The sequence below is a fragment of the Homarus americanus genome, unplaced genomic scaffold (genome assembly GCF_018991925.1).
Source record: "Homarus americanus isolate GMGI-L3 unplaced genomic scaffold, GMGI_Hamer_2.0 scaffold7626, whole genome shotgun sequence".
NCBI lineage: Eukaryota > Metazoa > Arthropoda > Malacostraca > Decapoda > Nephropidae > Homarus > Homarus americanus.
Window position 1 is genome coordinate 19,875,900 of NW_024718273.1, and position 18,213 is coordinate 19,894,112.

The following is an 18,213-nucleotide window of genomic DNA, read 5'->3' on the forward strand; positions in this document are numbered from 1 at the left end:
ACAGAGTAGTGGATGAATGGAACAAGTTACCAAATATCATCATTAACTCGAATACGCTGAATTGCTTCAAACATAGGTTGGATGCTCATATGAGCAATAGGGGTTGGGTGTAAACGGGACTGCCCAGTATGGGCCAATAGGCCCGCTGCAGTTTCCTCCATTCTTATGTTCTTATGTTATGTACAAGTAAGGGCGCCGCAGTAGTGCTTGTGACATCAGTTGTGTAACGAGTCCCTACATTGATTGTGGGTCTCTGTGGTTGTGTTAGTGTGACATCCTAGCTCGTGTGTGACATCACTCGTGCGCATGGCACGCGTCTGTGTGACATCAACTCCAATTGTGTGACATCAACTCGAGTCTCACTGTAGTCGTGTTTGTGTGACATCACTCGTGCGTGCGTATTGCACGTCACGTGGCTGAAGGGACGTCGCTCGTGTGTCACCACTGTGGTCGTGATTGTATGACATCGCATATATTACTTCAGTTGTATTACAGGTTAAAACTGTGTGACATCAACTCGAGTCTCATTGTGGTCGTGATTGTATGACATCGCTTATATTACTTCAGTTGTATTACAGGTTAAAACTGTGTGACATCAACTCGAGTCTCATTGTGGTCGTGATTGTATGACAGCGCTTATATTACTTCAGTTGTATGACATCGCTTATACGACTTCAGTTGTATGACATCGCTTACATGACTTCAAATTGTATGACATCATTTGTATAACCTCAGTTATATGACATTTTTATAAACAAGCAGACGCGTCAGTTGAAGAGCGTTCCTGCTTAACCGAACGTCTCTATAGCTGTCCACTGTGTCACCAGTCATGGAAGGAAACAAGGCAGAGGAGACCAGCCTAACCAGCATAGAAGACCTGGAGGCCCTGAACGACCGAAATGCTAACCGGTCACTCACACAGCCACGGTAATCGGGGGATTAACAGTTGACGTTCACCCAATTGACGGCAATGATGCAGAATATGAAAGATCATATGGAGCAACTTCAGACTTTAGGCGATACTTTGGTGAGATGCTGTCATTACCATGAGGAAAACCCTTTCTGGAAACGAGTGAAGGGATGACAGCCACAACGAGGTATGCACGAGACACCCGTTGTCAACCGCCGGAACCAGGAGTGTCTAGCTGCTACACCTCGACACCCACCCAAGGAGGGTTCCCGACACTCAGCGCTTCAGGGATGGGAACATCCCATTGGAGGGAGAGGGAACGTGTTTCCACCCGTCATACCCACTTCCCGGAAGCATTGACACTCAGGAACCCATAACCACTGAACACCGGCCGATGCAGCACCATACTTCACAGACAGATCGGTGGACCCAAAACCAAGAACCAATAACGCTCCTATGAGCGTTAACAAACACAACATACATATATTGTTTCTCACTATTGATCTTTTTTTTCCACTTTTGTGTTTCTTTCTAGTTCTTTATTATTATTATTATTATTATTATTATTATAAACGCCTTGGGAATAAGGACGTTCAGGTGACGGGCAAGTCAAACGGAATGATTGAAACACGCCCTTAACTCATGAGACATAAAGGCAAGCATGAACTTAACATGCTTCCCTGTTGGGCGCTGTAAACGCTTCTGCGCTTCACCTTACACAAGGATGTAGGGGGGGGGGGTGCCCAATAAATAAAAAAAACCCGCCTGTTGATGCATTCAGTATTTATTGATGTGGTCAAAACAAGTGCAGGTAAATGCAGACCAGTATGGTGTTCCAAGAGACAACAGTACTGTGTAAATTATCTCAGCACAAATTCTTGGACAGGCTTGTGTGGTGTTTATCCGTGCGAGCAGAAGGCAGCTCCTTACAGCATCACTCGAGGGCTGGTCCTCACAGCATCACTCGAGTGAGCGATCTCCTCTAGTCCAGGCGGCCACGCCACCCTTTTAAACCATTAAATACTCACTTGCCAGTACTGACGCAAGCGGTGATAACACTCCCAGGGTGCCAGCACTGACGCCGGCGGTAAACATCCCCCGCCGCCGTATCTGGCGAGGTCACAGGTCGCGTGGGGGGGGCATCACTCGAGAGGGCGATCTGTGTCATGAGAGCCACGTCACCCCATTCAGTAGAATCAGGAACTCTTTATCCGTAAACACCGCCCTTCCCCAGCCGCCACATTTCACGAGGCAACAGGCCGCGTGGGGGGGTTGCTGAAAGATCCAATGTTTGTTCGAGGAAGACAGCGATCGTCAACAACTGACACCAGCATTTATAAGCCAGCGGCGATAACTATTATTATTATTATTATTATTATTATATTTTCCCGCCCCAGGCCCCGATGTGGGTCAGTGACTATGCCCGGGTGGGCTAATCCCTGTAAAATAAATAAAATAAATAAATAAATCACACTACCATCATCACAGTAAACACATCCAATAATAATTTGAAGCTTGTTACATTAAGCTGTACACTACAAAAGACCAACTTCAGCTTGACACTTTCTCCTGCAGCATCCGTCTGTAACGTGATCCAGGAAGCTTGAACCTTTGTAACACTGTGGTACGAGTGAGAGCTGGTCAGTGATGGTCTTCAGGAGAGTGACGGACGAGGGGCAACTGTTCAGGTTGGCTGAGACTCTCAAGCAAGACATCCCATACTCCTGCACGGTGAGTACTGTACTGCTGACCCTGCTGCTGCACGGTGAGTACTGTACTGCTGACCCTGCTGCTGCACGGTGAGTACTGTGCTGCTGACCCTACTGCTGCACGGTGAGTACTGTACTGCTGACCCTACTGCTGCACGGTGAGTACTGTACTGCTGGCCCTCCTGCTGCACGGTGAGTACTGTGACCCTCCTGCTGCACTGACCCTCCTGCTGCACGGTGAGTACTGTACTGCTGACCCTACTGCTGCACGGTGAGTACTGTACTGCTGACCCTCCTGCTGCACGGTGAGTACTGTACTGCTGACCCTACTGCTGCACGGTGAGTACTGTACTGCTGACCCTGCTGCTGCACGGTGAGTACTGTACTGCTGACCCTCCTGCTGCACGGTGAGTACTGTACTGCTGACCCTGCTGCTGCACGGTGAGTACTGTACTGCTGACCCTCCTGCTGCACGGTGAGTACTGTACTGCTGACCCTCCTGCTGCACGGTGAGCACTGAAGAAATGGACAGTTTGTCAGATATAAACTATGGATTTCGAAAGAGATGACAGAGAAATGTGAATTAATTAGTCAAGTGACAACACGGCCATTCGTTCCTGTACTGTAGCTGCTGGCGTTAACTTCGCTTCTCCTCCCGGACAGATGCACAACAACCTGCTGTTTCACGCTCGACGGTTGTGCTCCACGGGAACTTTCTACGTGTTGGACGATTCACCAGATTCTCACGTCGTCATGTGGCGGAACAACGTGAGTGAAAGATGTCCTTATACAGTAACTCTCACCATAAGCCAGGCGATAAATGTCCCCCCCACCCCCCGGGTCTGGATATTACACGAGCTGGATTTATAAACGCCAAGGTGATATATCCAGACACTGTAACAGACTCTACAGGTATAATTTCTACAGCTTTTGACTTCGTTGTTTGTGCTGTAGTTGAGGAGATGCCCGCTAGGTGTGTCCTGACGGCTCCACGTACGGGGAAACATCACCTGATGATTAATCCCCCAGCTTATTGTACCTTATGATTAATCCCCCAGCTTACTGTACCTGATGATTAATCCCCCAGCTTATTGTACCTGAATATTAATCCCCCAGCTTATTGTACCTGATGATTAATCCCCCAGCTTATTGTACCTGAATATTAATCCCCCAGCTTATTGTACCTGATTGTTACGAGAGTTGGGGATTTAGAATATAGTTATACGTCTACCCAGATCCCAACAGGTAACAAAAAAAAAAAAAACAAAGACAATCGGACTATAAAAGGGTAGACAAAGGATGCGAGTTTTCGTTGTGTATAATAAAGTACCATAAATCCCTAAACAAAATATTCAGCTTATAAATTACCCTTAACCAAACTTAACCTAAACATTAACAGTATATACATATTAATACAACATAAACCATTTTGAAGCAAGTGGACGTGGGGGAGGCAATACAAGATACAAGTACTTAAGTGAGGAGCTGAGATGGCTGACGAGTAAGGCTGAGTATTGTAGAAGACGGTAGGTAGTCACTGCACCGTAGGTTTAGAGGATAGATGATCCTGTGGTCACTTCCCAGAGCCAAGTCTCTCTCCTCGAATTGGAGCTCACAAAGAAGACTTGGAGGAAGTGACGCAACAACCAGGATATGGAGAAGGGAAACCCCGGAGTGTTAACTAAGACGAGTCATACTCGTGTCTCGTCCCTAGATGGCGTTGCTCGTGGTGCTGGGTAGGTAGATCAAGACAATAGATGGCGTGGTTCGTAGTGCTGGGTGGAGGGGTTCGTAACAACATGATGATTAATCCCCCAGCTTATTGCTTATTTAATCCCCCAGCTTACCTGAATATTAATTCCCCAGCTTATTGTACCTGATGATTAATCCCCTAGCTTATTGTACCTGATGATTAATCCCCCAGCTTATTGTACCTGATGATTAATCCCCCAGCTTATTGTACCTGATGATTAATCCCCCAGCTTATTGTACCTGATGATTAATCCCCCAGCTTATTGTACCTGAATATTAATCCCCCAGCTTATTGTACCTGATGATTAATCCCCCAGTTGCCTCTGAAGATGTCAGTTGCCTCTGAAGATGTCAGTTGCCTCTGAAGATGTCTTGAATAATGACGAAAGCTAAGGTGCTCCGTTGTTTCCATTTTCCCGTGACATAGTGACATGGCAGCTGCTGACGAGTACTCGACCACCTCTCACGTTCTCCAGCTTTGTCTTGCCTTGCAAGACCGACTGGAGAAGGTTGAGAAGGAGGTCCAGAGTCTCAAGGGCGAAAACTTAGCCTTGAAGCTAGTTTTAGAGGAGAAGAAAACCTTTGCCAGTGTCGTGAAGGACGGTGAAGTTGAAGTGGATTCATGGAAGGTAGTTGCTGCTAGTGCTACAAAATGCACTCTAAAAAGGCACTCAGCTGTAGACCTAAACAACAGGTTCAGCACCTTAAGTGACGAGTGTGAGGAAGGTGCTAGTAACACCACGAGTGCTACTCCCTCTGTTAGTGTGGAGAGAGGGAGTAGCGCAGGTAAGAAATCACCACACTCAGGTAAGGTCAAATGTGTTTCTGTCATGGGAGACTCGATGGTGAAGTATTTAGGTAACAATCTCTGCACTAAAGTTAGGAAGCTCGAGTGTCTCCCCGGGGCAGGGATAGGTAGAGTACTGGAGAGAGTGGAGAACGTCATTGATGACTGTGGAGACAACCCCATAGTCTTACTCAGTGCAGGAGGCAATGACGTAGGTAAGCTTACCAGTGTCGAACTGCGTAAGCTGTATAGGGAAGCTCTAGATAAGATTAGGGTGAAGGGTGGAACTCCTATTGCTTGCTCTATCCTACCTAGACGTGGTGCCAGTCGTGAATGGATGTCCCGTGCAATTGGTTTCAATTGCTGGTTGGAAGAACAGTGTAAAGAGCTGTCGACGCCATTCATTGATAGTTGGAGCCTGTACTATGGTGATGATAGTATGTATGCAAGGGATGGGGTGCATTTAAGTAGGAAGGGGGTGGCGGTGCTAGCGAAGATAGTTGACAGGGTAGTAAAGGTGGGGTTTTAATATGTCCAAATCCCATCAATGGTAAAGAGAGGAAAATACCATGTGAAAATAACAGCAGTGAAACAGAAGTAGATAATGCTGAAAATATAGTTAGTCATAATAACAAACATCAAAGTAATAAATGTAAAACAGATAGAAACGGAAGAAATATATTGAGTGTTTATTATACTAATAGTAGAAGCCTGTGTAACAAAATGGACCAGCTCAGGGCCATTGTTAGTAAAGAGAACATAGATATAATTGCAATAACGGAAACATGGAATAATTCAAACAGCAAACATTTTTTAGCAGAATTTCATATTCCAGGATATAACCTATTTAAATTTGACAGAGTAGGAAGGAGAGGGGGCGGTGTAGCAGTGTATATCAGGGTGTCATTAAAAAGCTGCAATAAATCAAACATTAAAACAAATAGCGACAATGAAAGTATTTGGGTAGAGATTGGTGAGGGCAATGAGTCTGTAGTCTTTGCTAGAGTCAATTATATATATTGCTACAAAAATCAGAAGCCACCTTGAAACATTCAACTTAATTCATTCTTCTCAGCACGGGTTCACCCAGGGACGTTCTTGTCTCACAAATTTGCTTAGCTTTTTCTCAGAAGTATATGAAGCTGTAGATAATGATAAGTCATATGATATAATTTATTTAGATTTCAGTAAAGCATTCGATAGAGTCCCTCATGAGAGATTGATAAGGAAGGTAGAAGCACATGGAATAGGTGGATCATTATTAAAATGGATTAGGTCATGGTTAACTGGTAGGAAACAAAGAGTCAGCATAAATGGATTTAAGTCAGACTGGGGTGCGGTCAAAAGCGGAGTTCCCCAGGGATCTGTATTAGGCCCTCTGCTGTTTGTTATATTCATTAATGATCTTGATTTAGGTATAACTAGTAGGATTAGTAAATTTGCAGATGATACCAAAATGGGGAGAGTGATAAATTCAGACAGTGACTTTGAACACCTTCAAAGAGATCTAGATACCTTACATGAGTGGTCAGTAGACTGGCAAATGAATTTTAATACTGATAAATGCAAGGTACTACAGATAGGGAAGACGAATACAAACGTTAAGTATAAACTAGGTAACACGGAAATATAAAACTCAGATTGTGAAAAAGATCTAGGTGTATTTGTTAGCAACGACTTGAAACCTAGAAAACAATGTATTAGCGTTCGCAACAAGGCAAACAGGATTCTTGGGTTCATATCTAGGAGTGTGAGTAACAGAACTGCTGACGTTATCTTGAAACTTTACCTAGCATTAGTGAGGCCACACATGGATTATGCGGTTCAATTCTGGTGTCCTTATTATAGAATGGACATAGATTCTTTGGAGAGAGTACAAAGAAGAATGACAAAAATGATCCATAATATTAGAAACCTTCCATATGAAGAAAGACTGAAAAGCTTAGGCTTGCATTCATTAGAGAGGCGTAGAGTTAGGGGAGATATGATAGAGGTGTTCAAGTGGGTAAGTGGGATTAACAAGGGTAAAATGGAAGATGTTCTGAAGCTCAGTAATAACGAAATAACTAGAACAAATGGCTTTAAATTAGATAAATTCCGATTCAGAAAGGATATAGGCAAGCACTGGTTTGGTAATAGAGTTGTGGATATGTGGAATAGGCTACCGAGTGCTATAGTAGGATCGGGGACGCTAGGGAGCTTCAAGACGAAGTTGGATAGGCACATGGAAGTGCTGGGATGGGTGTGAAAGGGATCTGCCCTGTATGGGCCAGTCGGCCTCCTGCAGTATCCCACTTTCTTATGTTCTTATGTTCTTACTGTACCTGATGATTAATTCCCCAGCTTATTGCACCTGAAGATTAATCCCCCAGCTTATTGCACCTGAAGATTAATCCCCCAGCTTATTGTACCTGATGATTAATTCCCCAGCTTATTGTACCTGATGATTAATTCCCCAGCTTATTGTACCTGATGATTAATTATCGTAATGCTAACCTAACCTAACTTAACCTAATTAACCAAAGGCTACCATCTGTATATTTGTTTATACGCACCCCCCCCCCTCCCGCCCACACCAGGACGTGGCTTCTCAGTTCACCGTCTATTGCCGGGAACGTGAGGTGTGCCAGCTGCAGAAGGCGCTGAAAGAGACGCCCCTGGTGGACTGGCATGGGAACCTGCACATAGGGTGTATGCCTCACTACCTGCTGGGCCCCATCAAGGAGGTCACCCACCACCTAGGACTCAGCCTCGACAGCGTCCAGTGTCACACCTTCACCTACCACCCTCACCTGGACACTCAGCCCCTCAGGTAGGTGACACACCCTCACCTGGACACTCAGCCCCTCAGGTAGGTGACACACCCTCACCTGGACACTCAGCCCCTCAGGTAGGTGACGCACCCTCACCTGGACACTCAGCCCCTCATGTAGGTGACACACCCTCACCTGTACACTCAGCCCCTCAGGTAGGTAACGCACCTTCACCTGGACACCAATGGGTAAATGGTAACTGGTAGGATAAATAGTTAATTGCCAGGTAAACAGTTGCTAGCCACACTGACGAGATATTATTAAGACGATTGACTTAGCTAAATGTGAACTGGCTGTCTGTCATATGATGGGAAGAAAACTTGATAAAGGAAGGAAGAAGAGAAAACACATCACTCACAATTAATGGTGTAGCAACTTGATATAGGAGCAGAGGGTGGTCCTGGGGCTTATGGCTCTGAGTAACCCGTCTCTCCTCTCCTCCAGGTGTAGGGCGGGGTTCTGTGTCCGTCTGCTGGGTAAAGCCGGTTTGCAGCACCTCCTCGAGACCAGCCAGTACGCTAAGGACTCGCCTCTGGAGACCATGTGGAGATTTATCCAAAAAGTGCCGTCTGTAGGCGTGTATTTGGACCAAACCGTTGCGGAGGACACGTCGGTGGAGCTGGGCGACATGTCAGCTGCTAGAAATGAGGAGGTCCCCGTGTCCGGGATTACCTCATCCACGTTTGGTGCCCTGGGCATGCTGAGGACCGAAGAGGACTACAGGGGCATGGGTCTAGCTTGTCTAGTGTCCAGGGTAACGGCGAGGCTACAGGCTAGCCAGGGCTACTTACCACACGTCATGGTGAACATCAACAACACGACCTCACGAGACTTGTTCACACACAAGTCTGGGTGGCGTCACTCTCACTTCTCTTTCATGATGTCGACGGATTTTACCAACATTAACTACTATTAGTTTCCCTCTGCAGTGTAGTGGACAATAGGCACCCCAGTTTATTTCACCTAAGTAATTTACTCAATGTAACTATGAGTGTTAGAAACGTAGACGGCAAGCTTGTCTGTGAAGCTTGTTTACGTCTGTCTCTCGTGAGTGAAGACTTGAGTAGAGACTTATCGAGGGAGAACGGAATATATCTGAAACCTCTGTTACAAACCCCGCCACCAATTGTCATGATCTACCTACCCAGCACTACGAACCACGCCATCTATTGTCCTGATCTACCTACCCAGCACCACGAGCAACGCCATCTGTTTAACAAATCCTGAGGTGGCCATTAAGAAAACCTAGATAAATTAATTAATGGTCAAAAAGATAAGATAAGTGGATTACCCTAGAAAATATCACGGCAGTGGATAACCAGAAAGTCCCGGAAACTAACCAAGTTATACCTAGGGAAATTACACTTATGAATATTGTTCTTCTGATAAGATCCTTAGATAAGGATAAGAGACTTGAAAGAGGAAGGGCGTATTACGGCATTAATATAAAGATCCGGATTAACAACCCTTAGATACTTGAAACAGGAAGGGCGTATTACGGCATTAATATAAAGATCCGGATTAACAACCTTGAGATACTTGAAACAGGAAGGGCGTATTACGGCATTAATATAAAGATCCGGATTAACAACCCTGAGATACTTGAAACAGGAAGGGCGTATTATGGCATTAATATAAAGATCCAGATTAACAACCCTGAGATACTTGAAACAGGAAGGGCGTATTACGGCATTTATATAAAGATCCGGATTAACAACCCTGAGATACTTGAAACAGGAAGGGCGTATTACGGCATTTATATAAAGATCCGGATTAACAACCCTTGATGATGGTATCCCGACTCCGCTTTTATCATATGGCCATTGTCAAGAGTTGGCCATTATTTACAAGGAATTCCCTAAACCTATCTTAAAGGTCACCCATGTCAACAGGTTGAAGGAATTCCCTATCTCTACTAACACGTCCCCTTCTGACACAAGAGCTTACCTTCTCAAGGAGTTTGCTGACGTGTTGGTTAATAAGAAATCTTTAGGATCCACACCACTCAAGCCGATGGTGGGTCCACCTATGAAGATTCATCTTAAGGATGGTGCTACACCTTTTGCCATCCACACCCCTCGTTTGATTCCTCACGCCTACAAGGAGCTAGTTAGACAAGAGCTTGACTCCATGGTTGCTCAGTGAATCATCAAACCGGCCGGAGACGAACCTTCACCTTGGTGCCACCCTCTCGTCCCCGTCGCCAAACCTCGTGGTGGAGTACGGATCACCACCAATCTGTCAAAACTTAACCAGCAAGTTTCCCGTCCAGCCCACCCTTCACCCACACCCTTCGCAGCTGTTCGAAATGTGGACCCAAAGGCGAAGTTTTTTACAACTATGGACGCCTTATGTGGTTATTGGCAGATCGAGTTGGCCGAAGAAGACCAACACTTGACCACATTCATCACACCATTTGGAAGATACCAGTATTGCAGAGGCCCCATGGGATTTGCCGCTATGGGCGATGCATTCTGTCAACGTGGCGACGCGGCCCTTCAAGGAGTCACGAATTGTGTCAAGGTGGTTGATGTTATCTTACTCCACGACGAAGACTACTGTGCCCACCTCTCCCGGATATACGAAGTTCTCACCAGATGTCGAAAGTACGGGATTACCCTCAACGCTGGCAAGTTTGTAGTCGCCGCTCCATCAGTGAACTTCTGCGGGTACACTCTCTTAGCATCAGGCATCGCAGCTGACCCGGAGAAAGTAAGTGGAATCAGGGATTTTCCAACCCCTGCCAACCTGACAGACCCCGTTCTCTTTTGGGTCTGGTCAATCAGCTGGCTGAATTCACACCTGACATCTCCGCCGCAGCCCAGCCGTTACGCCCCCTGCTGAGCCCCAGGAGGACATTCCTGTGGACCCCAGATCATCAAGAGGCCTTCCAGCGAGTCAAGCAGGCCCTCTTGAGTCCACCTGTCCTCGCCTGTTATGACCCAGCCCTACCCACCGTCCTCCAGACTGACGCCTCCAGACTCTACGGCGTTGGTTACGCCCTTCTGCAGGACCATGGCGGTGGACAACTCCGCTTAATTCAGTGTGGATCCCGGTTCCTGACCGACGCTGAGACCCGATATGCCACGATTGAGCTGGAGATGTTGGCTGTTGTCTGGGCGATGGCGAAGTGTCGCTTCTACCTGATAGGACTTCAGCACTTCACCCTCTTCACGGATCATCGCCCCCTTATACCTATAATCAATCACTACTCTTTGGATGCAGTAGAGAATCCTCGCCTTCAACGTCTGAAAGAGAAGCTCTCGCCTTATCTCTTCACGGCTGTGTGGCGTGCGGGTAAGCTGTTGTGCATCCCGGATGCCCTGTCCCGCGCCCCTGTCAGTCGCCCCACCCCAGAGGACGAGATGTTGTGTTCTACAGCTGCCGCATCCCTTAAGTCAGTAGTCTCATTGAAGGCCGTCTTCACATCAGAAGAGTCTACAGCACCGGATGCAGACAAGACCCTTGAAGATCTCCGCACCGCAGCCCGGGCCGACCCTTCCTACATCCGGCTCGTCGACTGTGTGTCTCAGGGATTTCCATCTAACCCATACGACCTTCATGAATCGCTACTCCCGTACTGGAAGATACGCTAGGACCTCTATTGTGACGGAGACCTCGTCTTGTATGGTCCACGAGTAGTCATTCCTGCTGTCCTACGCCGCCGTACCTTGACCCGCCTTCACGACAGCCATCGAGGAGTGGAGGCCACCAAGCGACGGGCGAAGCAGACTGTATTTTGGCCCGGAATCGACGCGGACATTGCAAGTACCGTCCGTGCCTGTGAGCCGTGTCAGACTCTGCAACCCAGCCAGCAACAGGAACCTTTAATGTGCGACGATAACCCTTCAAGACCCTTCGAGTCTGTGTCGGCCGACTTCTTTGCAGTTGCAGGGAAGTCCTTCCTTGTCATTGCCGACCGACTGTCTGGATGGCCTGTTGTCGTCCCCTGTGGTAGTGATACAACGGCTACTGCTACCATCCGGAGCTTCAGGCATTACTTCAGAGAAGTTGGTGTTCCCCTCCGCCTCGGGACTGATGGAGGACCCCAGTTCACCAGCCACGAGTTCCGGGACTTCATGGACCGTTGGGGAGTCCGTCATGTCGTGACCTCGCCCCACTACCCCCAGGCGAATGGACACGCTGAAGCCGCAGTCAAGACTGTGAAGCACCTGATCCATAAGGTGTCACCCTCAGGAAATATCGACTGCGAGGACTTCGATCGAGGTTTGTTGGAGTTACGCAACACCCCGAACTTCACCGGACGCTCCCCAGCCCAGGTTCTATACGGACATCATCTCAGGTCTTGTGTTCCTGCCCACCCGAAGTCTTTTTCTCAAGAGTGGCAGGCCAAGACTGAGGAATGTGACCGCCGTGCAGCAGAACGAGCGGCAGATCAGGATTCAAGATCTGGTATCTCACCGCTGGGACAAGGTTGGGGTTGTCATGGGTATTGGCCGGTCCAGGGACTACCAAGTGCGTCTTCCTAGTGGTAGAGTATGGTGGAGGAACCGTCGTTTCCTCCGACCTGTGGAGCTGCCTAGTGTTGACCCTTCCCCAGTTGAGTCCCCTAATGTTGATGTCTTTAAAGTAAATCCATCCCCACCTTGTGTTTCTGCCCCAGTACTCCGCAGGTCCGAGCGACTCAGAAACAAAAGGTCCGCTCAAGATGAAACTATGAGCGTATAGAGGGGAGGGAGTGGTATGATATGGACACAAAGTAGTACCTTCAGCTGTGTATTATTATATTACTCTTATATTACTCTTATTAATTATGTATTGTAAAGTATTGCAGAACATGTATTAATTCTATATAATATTCCATTTATTGTGCACCATGTTAGGTATATAAATTATCATATTTATACTTTATGTATTCAGCTTGTGAATGCTGGCATCTGTACAGGCCAGCGCTAGTAATACATAGATAGATGTAGAGAGAGAAGACAGAGTCCTCGTGGCGTGACCACCGGCTTCTGCGTCCTACTATATATATATCTCCCGTACGAGAATAAAACCTACTTTTAAGACAACAAGTGTTTGTGTATACCCTCAGTAGTATAGAACATTTTGTGGGTATCTCTGACAGACGTCAGACAATTTACAAAAACAAAAGTCAAACAAGATAGTTTTTGTCTTAATCCTCAAGAAAACTTGTTTATCTGTCAATCCTGTATATTGTGTACTGTCTCCAGCCTCTAGAAAATTTGTTTTATAAAACTGTCAGTCCTGTATATTGTGTACATGCTGACTACAGGTGGTGAGGAAGGTGTAGGTATAATGTTTGTTTTTTACTCATTTCTGGGGATATCTGTTTGGCCACGAAGTCTGAGAGAGCGAACAAGCTGCCTTCTCACGTCTCCTATTGTGCCCCTGTGGTGATGTGCAGACCGGTGATGTGCAGACCGGTGATGTGCAGACCGGTGATGTGCAGACCGGTGATGTGCAGACCGGTGATGTGCAGACTGGTGACGTGTAGACCGGTGATGTGCAGACTGGTGATGTGCAGACTGGTGATGTGCAGACTGGTGATGTGTAGACCGGTGATGTGCAGACTGGTGATGTGCGACCGGTGATGTGCAGACCAGGTGATGTGCAGACTGGTGATGTGCAGACCGGTGATGATGTGCAGACCGGTGATGTGACGGTGACGTGTAGACCGGTGATGTGCAGACTGGTGATGTGCAGACTGGATGAGACTGGTGATGTGTAGACCGGTGATGTGCAGACTGGTGATGTGCAGACCGGTGATGTGCAGACTGGTGATATGCAGACCGGTGATGTGCAGACTGGTGATGTGCAGACCGGTGATGTGCAGACCGGTGATGTGCAGACTGGTGACGTGTAGACTGGTGATGTGCAGACTGGTGACGTGTAGACCGGTGATGTGCAGACTGGTGATGTGCTGGAATCTATACAGTTCACAATCTCACCACTTTAGAACTTTCATTGAACATTTGGACCATAGAATAATGTACAAATTTGTTCAAGATTATTTTATAGAAATTTGATATGTGTACTTGAGGGTTATTAGTACAGTCGCCTTATTACAGTGTGGAAATGTTTTGATTCTGTAGTCTGTTTGTCAAGCTGTTTCAGTCCTCTTAATGTGTCTGTTACCATTGCGTTTTTAAACTATAATATGCTACTACAGGTCCCCACTAACCTCCCCAGAGCACTGTCTCGCTACTACAGGTCCACACTAACCTCCCCAGAGCACTGTCTCGCTACTACAGGTCCCCACTAACCTCCCCAGAGCACTGTCTCGCTACTACAGGTCCCCACTTACCTCCCCAGAGCACTGTCTCGCTACTACAGGTCCACACTAACCTCCCCAGAGCACTGTCTCGCTACTACAGGTCCCCACTTACCTCCCCAGAGTACTGTCTCCCTACTACAGGTCCCCACTAACCTCCCCAGAGCACTGTCTCCCTACTACAGGTGAGGAGGGGACGGGTTAATGGCAGTGTAGGATGTGGTCACAGGGTAGGATGTGGTCATTGTGCAGGATGTGGTCGCAGTGTAGTATGTGGTCACAATGTAGGATGTGGTCACAGTGCAGGATGTGGTCACAGTGCAGGATGTGGTCATAGTGTAGGATGTGGTCACAGTGCAGGATGTGGTAACTTACACAAGACGTTAAGGAGCCAGCGAGACAAAGAACAAATTGGACTTCAATTGGGTAATTGTGGAATACATCAGTGATAATGTCTTGCTTATGAAACAGCCTCGGGAACACAGTAGGTGCACACCGCCCCACAAGTTGTTGTCATTCACTCACTACACACAGGCGTAAATACTTACTGTAGTTATTTACATCAATTCTGAACGAAAGTTTTAGGCTACATTATTTTGTAGAATAATCAGCACTACAGTGAACGGGCTATTGGCTTTACAACATAAATACAGAGCTCAATATTGACACACTAACACCACCAGTTTCTTTAGCCCTACTTGGACAACACCGAACGAGCGAGTGTGGCTTCCCTGGTCGACTAACGCTGTCTCATTACACCTCCTTGATATGTTTAGATAATGTACTTGGCTGACCATACACCAGAACAATGCAGCTACTTACAATGGCTAAATATTTAAAGTTAATGTTTTCAGTAACTTATCGTTTAGGAATATTGTACCAAAATAAAACATTAGAGGGAGAAAAAGATTTACTTCCATATAACTCTAGGTACAGATTCATTAAGGTTCCTAAGACCAATAATAAACATAATTATAATTTTAGGTAATTTCTTACATCAGTGTTGCCATAAGTCGACCAATAACGAGGAATATTTACTGTACAAACTTCTGCAAAACTCAATATGGGCGGACAGTGGCTGATTCTACACCTGTCACCTCCCCCTTACGAAACGAGGAGGCTAGGACAAAGGCGGAAGAACAAGCCCCGCCCCCCTCAGGATCACTCTAGTGAAGGAGGAAAGAAAATGGGAAGTTATTCGGCAACTGTACTGAAGGTGTAGACTGTTGAGGATCTAGGCACATCTTACACACAAAGTCGGGAATTGAGCCACTAGGTAACAGATTGTCATGTTCCTTCCATGCAGCCATTCTTCACACAAGTTATACCTTATAGCACGGCTCCGGCTATTCATTCTCTTTGTACAATAAAGACTGAGACACCCCTGGTCAAAAATTAAGTTTAAATTTTATTAAATTATTTTTGCTGTTTTTAATTCCACATTTTCCCTCTGCTTCGAAGCCCTGGTGGGGTCAACATTAACGAAACTCAACAACTAAACATTCTCCAAACTTTCTTCATCGCCCAGGCCATTTGTTTGTGATGTCACGCATCACCAACACGAGAGGACATAACTACAAGCTTGCAAAGTTATCATGTAGAATGAGCATAAGGAACCACTTCTTCACACAGAGGCTGGTAGACCTATGGAACGGTATACCAACCAAAGTTGTGGCATCAACAACAGTACTTGGCTTCATAATAGCCCTTGACAAAATTATCAAGAACAATGGAGGGATCTTACACACGCCAATGGCCTCGGCATGGCCATTTACAGTATAATGGGTGCCCAAGAGGTAAATACGGTATTTAACATAAAAAACTGCATACAATTTTTTTCTAAGTCTAAATCGTTTGCTTAATAATTACCTAAGATAATACGTTTTGTTTTTTAGTTCATGTCCGACTGTTCTCACCTATTTAATCTTTCTCAAAATCTAAACTGAAATACAAGCTTTCTGCATACAAGGCGCATGTTAAAAATTTATAATGTTACTCCTTTAAAACGATCAAAGAAAACTACCTTCAAGATCACCCATAAGAAAACGAGGAGACTAGGATAAGCAAACATGGAGCCACACCTTGCTAAGTCGTGGATTGCTATGGTGGGGACGAACGCGGCCACTGCTGGGGAAAAGCCAATGTTCTTTCTGTAGTTACCAGTTCAATGTTGACAATTAACCGTGAATTACGAGTGTATTCCTGTTATCGACGCATCAATTTCGTTTCGACTGGTAATTGATATGACATTAATTGAACACATAAATCTTACAATGGATGATATATGAAGCTATGATTACATATTTAAGTTGAGTGAATTTAATATTATTTAATAAACTCATATAAGAGAGAAATAGAATGAATTATAGTTAAGTAGAATCAGCCACTGTCCGCCCATATTGAGTTTTGCAGAAGTTTGTACAGTAAATATTCCTCGTTATTGGTCGACTTATGGCAACACTGATGTAAGAAATTACCTAAAATTATAATTATGTTTATTATTGGTCTTAGGAACCTTAATGAATCTGTACCTAGAGTTATATGGAAGTAAATCTTTTTCTCCCTCTAATGTTTTATTTTGGTACAATATTACTAAACGATAAGTTCCTGAAAACATTAACTTTAAATATTTAGCCATTGTAAGTAGCTGCATTGTTCTTGTGTAAGGTCAGCCAAGTACATTATCTAAACATCTCAAGGTGTAATGATACAGCGTTAGTCGACCAGGGAAGCCACACTCGCTCGTTCGGTGTTGTCCAAGTAGGGCTAAAGAAACTGGTGGTGTTAGTGTGTCAATATTGAGCTCTGTATTTATGTTGTAAAGCCAATAGCCCGTTCACTGTAGTGCTGATTATTCTACAAAATAATGTAGCCTAAAACTTTCGTTCAGAATTGATGTAAATAACTACAGTAAGTATTTACGCCTGTGTGTAGTGAGTGAATGACAACAACTTGTGGGGCGGTGTGCACCTACTGTGTTCCCGAGGCTGTTTCATAAGCAAGACATTATCACTGATGACACATTGTATGCACTGATAAACGTGCACAAGAGGTGAGTGGCGCATTTATCACAAAAAACGAAAATAAATGGAAAAGGTTGTTCGGTGAATAGTTTTATCTTAAGGGAATATATTTATTATTCTTTCACCATTACGCTGGCTGGCTCAAGGTGTCCAGAGACCACAGGAAGGAACATGGTCACTGTATGTATATTATGTATGCTGGATTATATATTATGTATGTATTATTTATTCAGCCTAGCTAGCAGCGTGTGGCAATGTTATTACCATATCCCACATGCTTAATTAATGTGCCTGGCGACGTATGGAAGCTGCTAATGTATCACTTGCCATACGTCGTCTATAGCAGTTGACCAGGAGCCTAGCTGAGGAGCGCTACCCCCCCTCTGTGTACATACTCTTATCCAGTAAACCGAACCTACAAAACTATACAGGTGTTTGTGTTCTCTCCTGTATATAGAACTTATTACCCAGAACACCTAACAGTCACAGTGAGGGACCAGTGTTGGCAGTCACGGTGTAAGAGGGGGGGTTATGAACAACAACTAGCTGTCACCATGCGAGGGCTTGGCACTCTTACAGATTACGTTGATACTCTGACCTGGTAGCGTGACGTGAGAGGAAGGCCCATGGGTACATGTAAATATAGTATCGAGTATTGGGGAAAGAACAACGGTGAATACTATAGGTGAATCACAGACCCACATACAAATACAATGTTTATTGAGACACAAAAATGATTACAGAAATGACGTTGTATTCACCCAAAACAGGAACTCCTGGTACCATGCCCTGAGGCTCAATTTACTTGCACCACTACTGGGTGTACCCACACCAAAACACACATTAACTCTTACAGCACCTTAGTACCAATAAAACCAGTGGCACCTGCCAGTACAACACTCAATACTCCAGCGGCCTCCCTGGTAGTCTCATCACCAAGTGACACCTTCCAACAAACTCCGA

The 18,213-nt window shown here is 45.6% G+C and overlaps 1 protein-coding gene across 2 annotated transcripts in view; it reads left to right on the forward strand.

Moving 5' to 3' along the window:
• LOC121859562 overlaps window positions 1-18,213 on the forward strand; it is a 51,271-nt gene that overhangs the window by 22,035 nt on the left and 11,023 nt on the right. The window contains exons 3-4 of one of the 2 annotated variants that reach the window (XM_042356487.1): window positions 7,738-7,970; window positions 8,416-9,109. In XM_042356487.1, the coding sequence (XP_042212421.1) occupies window positions 7,738-7,970; window positions 8,416-8,887 (705 nt within the window). In that variant the 3' untranslated portion in view covers window positions 8,888-9,109. Of the gene's footprint in view, window positions 1-7,737; window positions 7,971-8,415; window positions 9,110-18,213 lie in introns of those variants that run through there. The other variant, XM_042356488.1, reaches the window with a different exon arrangement.